Genomic DNA, 11,366 nt, shown 5'->3' with positions numbered 1-11,366 from the left:
GACCAAACGTCTGTTTTGGGCCCTGAAGGAAGCGGGGCCTCAATGATCGAGGGGTCGCTGGAATAGAAACAGCCTTGAGCAATAACCTCTGGAGGCAGGTAAGATGGATACCTACGGAATCAGAGAGGAACAGATGACACGGGTGCTGGAAAGGTCTCGCAGAGTGCAGATGTGGTCCTTGTGATGCCAGATAACAAAAGATGTGTCCCACATAACCCAAATCACAACCGGATATTATAAGACAACCGCTTTGAGAACATGAGGGCTCCTAGTCGTGCCACTCAGATATGTTATTTAGGATGCCACATAAGGAAGTCGCTTTGATATCCAGGATCTGCTTTTGATCAAAACAAAGATGAGCCAGAATGATGCACATCTAATGTTAGTTCATTTTTCTTTATTACAAGAGCACAGCGTGACCCATTGATCTTTTTTTCCATGAAAGGCTGGCGCTTCAGTTCAGAGCCACAATGCATCTTAAAGAGGCGGCGGACAAGATTTAAAGCTCGCCTTGACTTTCTGCTCTACTATAATGATGCCGAGATGTTATCTGTACCCTTATATAGACACCAAAGCACGCGAGTTTCATCTTGAGGAATATGTTACAGCAGGGAACAAATGGAAAGCATTATAGCTGAATGACGTACCCAATAGGGAAGTCAACATCTGCTCCGTGGTCCGTCATATGATACAGCCCGAATTTGGCCAACTTCACTTTACCCTGTTGAGTTTGTAAAAGAACATTTCATTCCATGAAAACAGTAAGTCGAAACTTACAAACTTCATCACGTTGTTAATATTTGTTGGGTGTACCGTTTTACGTTTGTCAGAATTATCTGTTCATTTATAAGCTCTTGTACTACAGCTATTCATTTTATTATTACATTTTTGAGCAACAAAAAGTATAGGCTAGAACTATAAAAAAACAAACAAACAAAAAAACAAGTGTTTCCACATACCTCACTATCCAGGAGAACATTGTTGGGAGACAAGGCGCGGTGCACCATGCCGTGTTCATTCATGAACTCCAACCCTTCCAGCACTTCATAGGCAACATGAAGCACCTTCTCTGGACTAAGAGAGAGACAAGAACATCTGAAAATAAATCCATCTTTAGAGTGTCTCAAACAACTTAATACTGGCTTTCAATTTCTTCTAATGTCACTATCAAGACAAACTGAAATTCAATCTCTCTCTCTCTCTCTCTCTCTCTCTCTCTCATACATATATACACACAAACACACTACCAGTCAAAAGTTTTGAAACTGTACTATTTTGATTGTTTTTAAATAAGTCTCTTCTGCTCAACAAGGCTGCATTTATGTTATTAAAAATACAAAAAAAAAGCTGTAATATTGTGAAATATTAATAAAATGTAAAATAACAGTTTTCTATTTGAATACATTTTATAATGTAATTTATTCCTGTGATCAAAGCTTAATTTTGAGCATCATTACTCCAGTCTTCAGTGTCACATGATCCTTCAGAAGAAATCATTCTAATATGATGATTTGCTGCTCAAGAAACATTTATGATTATTATCAATGTTGAAAGCAGTTGTGTAAAAAAAAAAAAACGTTTTAGGATTCTTTGATGAATAGAAAGTTCAAAAGAACAGTATTTATCTGAAATAGAAATCTTGTGTAACATTTGGTAACACTTTAGAATAATGGTCATTAGTTAACATTAGTTCATGTATTAACTAACATGAACTAACCATGAGCAATACATTTGTTACTGTATTTGTTCATCTTTGTTAACGTTAGTTAATATAAATACAGCCGTTCATGATTTGTTCATGTTAGTTCACATTGCATTAACTAAATTACCATTAAAGGGTTAGTTCACCCAAAAATGAATGTCATTAATTACTTACCTCATGTCGTTGGACACCCGTAAGACCTCCGTTCATCTTCGGAACAGAAATGAAGTTATTTTAGTGGAAATCTGATGGCTCTGAAAGGCCTCCATTGGCACAATGCACGGTTCACTCTCAAGACCCATAAAAGGCACTAAAGACGTCGTTATAAAGTCCATCTCACTACAGTGGTTCTACAATAACTTTATGAATCGGCGAGAATAGTTTTTGTGCGCAAAAAAACCCTAAATAACGACTTACATAGTGATGACGATTTCAAAACAAGGCATCATGAAGCTTCGAAGCGTTATGAATCAGTGAGTCGAATCATGATTCGGATCGCGAGTCAAACCGCCAAACTGCTGAAATTTGGCAATTCAAACTGCTGATTCATAACGCTTCGAAGCTTCATGATGCCGTGTTTTGAAATCGTCATCACTATGTAAGTCGTTATTTAGGGTTTTTTTGTGCACAAAAACTATTCTCGCCGATTCATAAAGTTATTGTAGAACCACTGTAGTGAGATGGACTTTGTAACGACGTCTTTAGTGCCTTTTAAGGGTCTTGGGAGTGAACCGTGCCATTGAGCCAATGGAGGCCTTTCAGAGCCATCAGATTTCAACTAAATATCTTCATTTCTGTTCCGAAGATGAACGGAGGTCTTACGGGTGTCCAACGACATGGGGGTAAGTAATTAATGACAGAATTTTCCTTTTTGGGTGAACTAACCCTTTAACAAAGATTAATAAACGCTTTATAAGTGAAGTTCATTATTAGTTAATGTTAACTAATGACCATTATTCTAAAGTGTTACCTAACATTTTACTACCATTCAAGAGTTTTGGGTCGGTAAGATTTTTCATTTTTTGGGGGGAAAGAACTTAAAGAAATTAATACATTTAATTAGCAAGGATGCATTAAATTAATCAAGTGACAGTATAGACATTTATAGACTGGAGTAATGATGCTGAAAAATTCAGCTTTGATCACAGGAATAAATTGCATTTTAAAATAGATTCACATAGAAAAAAGTTAGTTTAAATTGTAAAAACATTGCACAATAATACTGTTTTTGCTGTATTTTTGATCAAATAAATGCAGCCTTGGTGAGCAGAAGAGACTTTCTTTCAAAAACAATCTATTCTTTTGACTGGTAGTGTATAAATAATATATATCTGTGCATATATATAATATATATTATGTTTTACTTTGATGTGAAGTCAAATAAAAGGCATAATCCAATACTACCCATTAGAAATAGCATGGCAAAATACTGTATAATGCCCTTTGAATTCATTTAGGTGCCATTAGTTCATAATAAACTGTCTGATTTAGACAGTAGGTGGCAGAATAACAGCAGTCTGAGCTGTTTAGTTATTGGAAATATACCACTGATTTAGCTGGGAATGTATGTGCTCAATGATACTGCATGAAAAAAAAGAGCTGAAAGTGAATAAGGTCAATAAGGTCTATTTTGTAAGTTAATTTATTAACTAACATAAAATACATTAACCTTTATTAATGTTAGTTAATAACAATGTTTATGTTAGTTTACAATGCATTAACTCACATTAACAGATAAAATTTTTGATCTTAAAAATGCAGTAGTAAGGTCTACACTGCTTCAGTGTGAGGTCAAAATTCCGGCCGGGTCATAGAAATGTATACGTAGATTCCTCATTCGAGCGATGCACGCCATGATCCACGCAGGCACTAATGAGGAATCTACGTATATATATATATCTATGACCCGGCCGGAATTTTGACCTCACACACGGGAAGTGATGGCAGTCTGCAGAGCTGAAGCGTTCGTCTGATATGAGCTGATATATTTGCATAAATACTGTTCGGTTTCTCTCAGAAACCGATTGTTTCGTGTCTTAAGACATCAATGTGTCGTCACGAGCCGCGGGGTTTAATTTGAAGTTGTCTGTCCATGTTTTTTTTACTCTAATAGAATTCGACCCCATTGACAAGCATTAAATGAGTGACACACAGCAACGGTTGGAGTTGCTAGACACCTACATCTTGGATGCCTTAGGGGTAAGCAGAAAAACATCAAATTTTCGTTTTTGGGTGAACTATCCCTTTAAAAAGAGAAATATTGCTAGATTGATAAATTTGACTGTAAATTGTCACATGCCCCCAGCTTCACAGACAAGGCCCAGACTAAAATGTATGTTTGCGCTGTTTTCAACGTGCACTGGCATATCTTAAATATATATATCAGTGCCATTGTTTTGTCTCAAGATGCAATGTTTTTTTTTCCTAAGGCACGTTTATATAAGCTACTAAAATGTACTAATTGATCTAAGGCCTAATCCTGGCTTAATCCAAGCCCTGTCTGTGAAACCAGGCCGTAATGTTTTATATTTGGTCTAAAATGTGACGCTTTACAGGTTTCAATAAGTAAATTTTGTCCTCTGTCTTGTTTTACAGTCATTTTTAGTATAACATTTGCTCAGTAAAATCCCATCTATGGCAATAATAGTCTTTGAACTGCAGTCACATTGAAGCGATTTACACTTGCTATTTACATTCATAATTTCCCTAAACTCTGATCCCAATTGTGCCAATATTAATTCAACATATTGCACTAATAGCGTGGGCCATGATAACACACACAACGATCAAATGCCTTCACAAAACGAAAAGCTTTCCAAAAACTGGCCTCATGAAGAATCTGAAAAAGCTTCCACATGAGAGGATACAAACCACTAATGAATCTCAGAACAAACAAAAAAAAGCTGTGCCACAACTGTTATGCTTTTTGTCTGTTGACCTGTTAACATAGAACAGATTCAAAATGATAAAACTAGTCACTGAGTGAAGTCTGAAGAATATGAACTGTTCAAATATGCCTTTAAGAAAGTACTGATAGCATCAAATGATAATACCATGGCACCGTTCAAAAGTTTGGACATTTATGCATTTCAAATAAATGCTGAATTAAAGTAGTTACACAAGATTTCAATTTCAAATAAAAGCTGTTGTTTGGAACTTTCTATTCATCAATCATAATAATTGGTAAATGGACTGCATTTATATAGCCCTTTCAACAGACCCATGGCCATCCAAAGTGCTTTACATTTGCCTCACATTCACCCATTCATACACCGACGGCGGTGTCAGCCATGCAAGGCGCCATCCAGCTTGTTGGGAGCAGATGGGGTAAGGTGTCTTGCTCATGGACACCTCGACACTTGGTCAGGTGGAACCGGGGATTGAACAACCAACCTTCCGTTTTGTAGACCTACAACCTACATGAACCACTGAGCCACTGTCGCCCCTGTTATAAACATTATAACATAATAATAAATGTTTCTTGAGTATCAAATCAGCATATTAGAATGATTTCTGAAGGATCATGAGACACTGAAGACTGTCTTAATGTCTTCGACCACTTCTGATCAAATAAATGCAGCCCCAGTGAGACTTCTTTCCAAAATATAAAAAAAAAGACCCCAAACATTTGAACCGTAGTGTGTGTTCATCAATGTGCATCATATTCAGTTGGTATTGATTGTTACCTGACTGGTTTCCCCTGCTTCAGAAGATCTTTTAGGCTTTTTTCAAAGTGCTCAGCAACAATAACCAGCCGTTCTGCAAAATAACAAGAAAACGAAGAGATTAAAGCAAGTACTTGGTAAGATAACTGAAAATTCGGACAACAATTACAACCCCAAATCAGAAAAAGTTGGGACAGTATGGAAAACGCAAAAAGAAAAGAAAAAAAGAAGTGATTTCTAAATTTACTTTGACTTGTATTTCATTGCATACAATATGAACACAAAATATTTCATGTTTTGTCTGGTCAACTTCATGTCATTTGTAAATATGCATCCTTTCCTGTCATTCAGACCTGCAACACATTTCAAAAAAAGTTGGGACAGGAGCAATTTAGGGCTAGTAATGAGTTAAAATGGTTAAATAATGATGTGATTTGAAACAGGTGATGTCAACAGGTGATTGTAATTATGATTTGGTACAAAAGCAGCATCCAAGAAAGGTCTAATCCTTTAGGAGCAAAGATGGGCGGAGGATCGCCAGTTTGCCAACAAATACGTGAGAAAATTATTGAAATGTTTAAAAACAATGTTCCTCAAAGAAAGATAGGAAGAGATTTGGATATTTCACATTCAACAATGCATAATATAATTAAAAGATTCAAGGAATCTGGAGGAATTTCAATGCGTAAAGGACAAGGGCGCAAGCCTAAGCTGAACAGCCGTGATCTCCAATCCCTCAGGCGGCACTGCATCAAGAATCGTCATTCATCTATAAGCGATATCACCACATGGGCTCAGGACTACTATGGCAAACCTTTGTCAAGTACCACAATACGTAGTTACATCCACAAATGCCAGTTAAAACTGTACTATGCCAAAAGGAAGCCCTATGTTAACAGTGTCCAGAAGCGCCGTCGACTTCTCTGGGCTCGGAGGCATCTGGGATGGACCATTACACAGTGGAAACGTGTACTGTGGTCAGATGAATCAGTATTTGAGGTATTTTTTGGGAGGAATGGACGCCGTGTGCTCCGGACCAAAGAAGAAAAGGATCATCCAGACTGTTACCAGCAACAAGTCCAAAAGCCAGGGTCTGTCATGGTATGGGGTTGTGTCAGTGCCCTTGGCAAAGGTAACTTGCACTTCTGTGAAGGCACCATTAATGCTGAAAAGTACATAGAGATTTTGGAGCATAATATGCTGCCTTCAAGAAGACATCTTTTCTAGGGACATCCATGCATATTTCAACAAGACAATGCAAAACCACATTCTGCACACATTACAAAATCCTAGCTGCGGAGGAAGAGGGTACGGGTACTTGACTGGCCTGCCTGCAGTCCCGACCTGTCTCCAATAGAGAATGTGTTGTGCATTTTGAAGCGCAAAATGCGACAACGAAGACCCCGTACTGTTGCCCACCTTAAGACCTGTTTGCAGGAAGAATGGGACAAAATTACACCTGAAACACTTCATCACTTGGTGTCTTCAGTCCCTAAACGTCTTTTAAGTGTTGTGAAAAGGAATGGCAACATTACAAAGTGGTAAATGCTTTACTGTCCCAACTTTTTTTGAAATGTGTTGCAGGTCTGAATGACAGGAAAGGATGCATATTTACAAATGGCATGAAGTTGACCAGACAAAACATGAAATATTTTGTGTTCATATTGTCTGCAATGAAATACGTCAAAGTAAATTTAAAAATCACTTCTTTTTTTTTTTTTTTTTGCGTTTTCCATACTGTCCCAACTTTTTCTGATTTGGGGTTGTTCAATATGGATCAATGATTTTGAGGACGTCACTCTGCACTTTAGCTTCTCATCAGTTTTTATGTCCAATTAAACGCTCTCTAGAATCTAAAGCGTCCCGCCCCCTACACTATAAATAGATGCTGAAGCTGCGGCTGAAATCGGTCACTTGTTCACACATTTACTGTTTTCTATATGGTGAATAACACATAGTGCACTATAAAGGGGATAGGGAACGATTCAGACAGTGTATGCTTTCCATTGGGGCGAATGAAGTCTGGTTTCACGTTAGTGTCACGCGAGCCGCCGCAGCACACACACAGTCTGCTCCAGTCCAGAGACATAATAGCACAGAGCGGGTCATATGTGCGAGTCGGCTCAGACCACAAAACATATTGGAGCCATTTGAATTCTGCACAGAACACTATATTTTAAAGCGAGGAGGAGAAACGGTTAGAGATTAGGCGGAAACTGCGGCTTTACTGAGCTCAAAGGCTCTGGCCAATCGGTGATAAAAACTAAACGCTATTGGGCATTTTTAAAAAAAGGGGAGGAGCTTTTCGATATGTCCCGCCCTGTCTTCCTGTTTCAGTGGAAATTACGTCAACACGTTGAATAATGCTGTGCGTTTCATTAATGATGCAAACTAAAATCTGCTGATTCTGTTCTGTTCAATAACTTCATGGGTGGAATGAGTTTAATTCAGCTATAAAGCAACTCTACAGAAAACAGTGATGTCATCATCATCTCAGTTCAGTTCTCATCAAAAAAAATAAAGCCATCGATGACTCCACAAACAACTTTTAAAGGGTTAGTTCACCCAAAAATCAAAATAATGTTATTTATTCCTCATGCCGTTCCACACCCGTAAGACCTCCGTTCATCTTCGGAACACAAATGAAGATATTTTTATTGAAATCCGAAGTCTCAGTGAGGCCTGCATAGGCAGCAATGACACTTCCTCTCTCAAGATCCATTAATGTACTAAAAACTAGGGATGCCACAATTCTCCATATAACATTGAACCGTTCGGTACGGCATTCACGATTCAATACGCGCTTGTGAATTGCGTTTTTTTTCGGTTTTGCATTTAATTAATTATTTTTCTACAAATTCTATAATTTGCCTCCATCCCAATATACTGAACAACGCGACATACATTCACATCACACGTTAGTGGTAGAGTTATACTCACAGAATACTATAGTTATTCACAATCATGAAAGTTCATTATTTGCATGCGTTTTAAAACCTTGCACGGTTTTAACATTCAATTTTCCGCAGAGGTGGACAAAGTACACAACTCCATTACTTGAGTAAAAGTAAAAGTACTATTGGTTAAATATTACTCCATTACAAGTAAAAGTTGTAAAGATAGATTTTTACTGAAGTAAAAGTACAGAAGTACTTGCTTTTAAAAGTACTTAATCAAAAGTAAAAGTAAACGCTTAATTTTATTATTGTTGCATTGTTGTATGAATGCACGTTGAACTCATTTAAATACTTGCTTAAAAGTTACAAAGCTCTTATCAAAGTCAAAATCATACTAGAAAAGAAAGGTTTCTACATTGTGTTTATTTGACAGGATTATGTAAAAACATATTTCAGAAAGGACTTCAGTTAACATTATTAGCCCAACTACGCTTTTGCATGCTAACTAACATCATTGTCGGACGTTACCTATGCGTTAGCGCTCTATCCACAAGGCTATGGCAACTTGGCGGGTAAATCTATAAAAATAATTTGACCAACCATATTTCATACCAGTGTTAATTTTGACAGCAAATTTGGATTTAGTTTTAGTCAGTCTTTTGACTATAACATTTTAGGCATCTGAATTGTTTAGTTTTAGTCTAGTTTTAATTGACTATAATACGATTTTAGTAGATTCAATAGACTAAAATTCAGTACTTGTGGTCTGGCGTCTGAGAGGCAGCTTTCTGTGTGCACTTTCAGACTTCTCCACGTCTGCTCTTCTGAATTTGAACTTTTAAGTATGGCCATGGATGCGCGCACTGCATCTGGGATCTGCCGCCTTCTATTTTGCCATCAATTGATTGGTGTTCAAAAAATACTTCATGTGAACCTACAAGAGTGATTACTGAAAGGCTGTCTGCAAAAAAAAAAAAAAAAAACGAATCACGTTTTTAAGAAGAAAACAAATCATCCACTGACTTTAAAAGTGGCTACGACTTTCTACTTCGAGGGCCTTGATAGAAATGTAGTGGAGTAAAAGTATGATATTTGTCTTTCAAATCTAGTGAAGTAAAAGTCATAAGTTTCCAGAAAAAAATACTACTCAAGGAAAGTACAGATACTCAAAAAGTGTACTTAAGTACAGTACTCAAGTAAATGTACTTAGTTACTGTCCATCTCTGCTTTTCCGAGCGCGCGCACTAAACGCCTGTCAAACACGTGATTACTGGACTAAGTAGTCGTCTTACTGCGCTAATACTGTCAAATACACACAAGGTTAACATAAACACAGTCGGTTATGTCTAAAATGAAAGTAAAATCGGCGTGTGTCTGTATATTAGATGCACGCAGGTCTTAAATTGACAGCAGCGCAGCCTATAGTGAACACGCTGTCCTTAAAGGGACAGTTCACCTATACATTTATGTCATTATTTACTCACTCTAATATTGTTCCAAACCTGTATTCATTTCTCAATGACAGAATTTTCATTTTTGAGTGAACTATTAATAAAACAACAAAAGACAAACAGAAAATCACTCGCAGCTCTTGACTGAAAAACTTTAATACAGTAGCTTTAATAAGAATCAGTGTATATTTTATAGTGAAGTCTATGTAGTGTTTTATTTTTACATTTATTCATTCAATTTCATACTTAAATGCTGCTGTACAGCTCTGAGCTGCCAGTGTAAATCTTTATATATATATATTTATTTTATATTATACTATACACTAGGAATGTGTACATGGGTAATAAAAAAAATTGTCTTTTTTTCTCCTTAACCTCTTGCTGTTCCTGTCGCCTAAGAATAGAATAGCAAAAAACTAATGTGATAAGCCATCAGAACCGAACCGAAAACCGTGGTTAAAAACCGAGGTATGTACTGAACCGTGGACTAACTGTATTGTTGCATCCCTACTAAAAACATATTTAAATCAGTTCATGTGAGTACAGTGGTTCAATGTTAATATTATAAAGCGACGAGAATATTTCTGGTGCGGCAAAAAAAAAAAAGACTTATATAGTGATGGCCGATTTCAAAACACTGCTTCATGAAGCTTCGGAGCGGTATGAATTACTGTATCGAATCAGCGGTTCGGAGCACAAAAATCATGTGATTTCAGCACTTTGGCGGTTTGACACGCGATCCGAATAATGATTCAACGCGCTGATTCGATACACTCCGAAGATCCGTGAAGCAGTGTTTAGAAATCGGTTATCACTATACAAGTCGTTATTTTGCACACCAAAAATATTCTCGTCGCTTTATAATATTAATATTGAACCACTGTACTCACATGAGCTGATTTAAATATGTTTTTAGTACATTAATGGATCTTGAGAGAGGAAGTGTCATTGCTGCCTATGCAGGCCTCACTGAGCTTTCAGATTTCAACAAAAATATCTAAATTTTTGTTCTGAAGATGAACAAAGGTCTTACGGGTGTGGAACGGCATGAGGGTGAGAAATAAATGACAATATTTAAATTTTTGGGTGAACTAACCCTTTAACATCCATGGAATCTTTCCATTGCACAAAAGGTTATTTATAGTGGAAAAAAGTTCTTCACACAAAGATTTTGTTTTTCAAGAATTGTTCAAAGAAAGAAAACCCAAAATAGTTCTTCTACTGCACTGCTATGAAAAAAAAACTGTTATTTTATTATTTGAGTGCAACAAGTAGAGATATTCAGCAGTATGCAAATAAAAAACATCCAGGAAATGTCACAATATCTTTAAAAAAAAAAAAAATACGTACAAGATTCTTGTGTACTATCCTCATTTTAATTAGCACAGTGAAAACTTCAAAACTTCTTCCCTAAAGACTGATTTTCAATATCCTCCGAAATGAATATTCCCTCCAGCAAGATGATGACCTGCATTCAAGGTCATTTCTCAAACATGAAAGAAAGTTATAACACTAATAAATCGGCATAATGTCACAGGAACTTCAAACACATGTGTTTGCATACGCATGCATCGATCTCATAGGACACACATGCATGAAACAAAGTGCATTGTGCATGATAAATGCTGAACTAACAGCCATAAAGCAAATC

The 11,366-nt window shown here is 36.8% G+C and overlaps 1 protein-coding gene across 2 annotated transcripts in view; it reads right to left on the bottom strand.

The window, feature by feature from the left end:
* The window catches only part of tbck (TBC1 domain containing kinase), a 78,143-nt gene that overhangs the window by 65,369 nt on the left and 1,408 nt on the right, over window positions 1-11,366 (bottom strand). For both annotated transcript variants that reach the window (XM_079812191.1, XM_079812192.1), the window contains exons 3-6: window positions 5,389-5,461; window positions 960-1,074; window positions 648-721; window positions 1-111 (exon numbers count right to left, since the gene is read on the bottom strand). The exon at window positions 1-111 is cut by the window's left edge and continues 31 nt beyond it. In XM_079812191.1, coding sequence (XP_079668317.1) covers window positions 1-111; window positions 648-721; window positions 960-1,074; window positions 5,389-5,461 — 373 coding nt within the window. The remainder of the gene's footprint in view (window positions 112-647; window positions 722-959; window positions 1,075-5,388; window positions 5,462-11,366) is intronic.

The sequence above is a fragment of the Gobio gobio genome, assembly GCF_949357685.1.
Source record: "Gobio gobio genome assembly, chromosome: 3".
NCBI classification, from domain to species: Eukaryota; Metazoa; Chordata; class Actinopteri; order Cypriniformes; family Gobionidae; genus Gobio; species Gobio gobio.
This window is presented reverse-complemented; position numbering and strand designations above follow the sequence as displayed.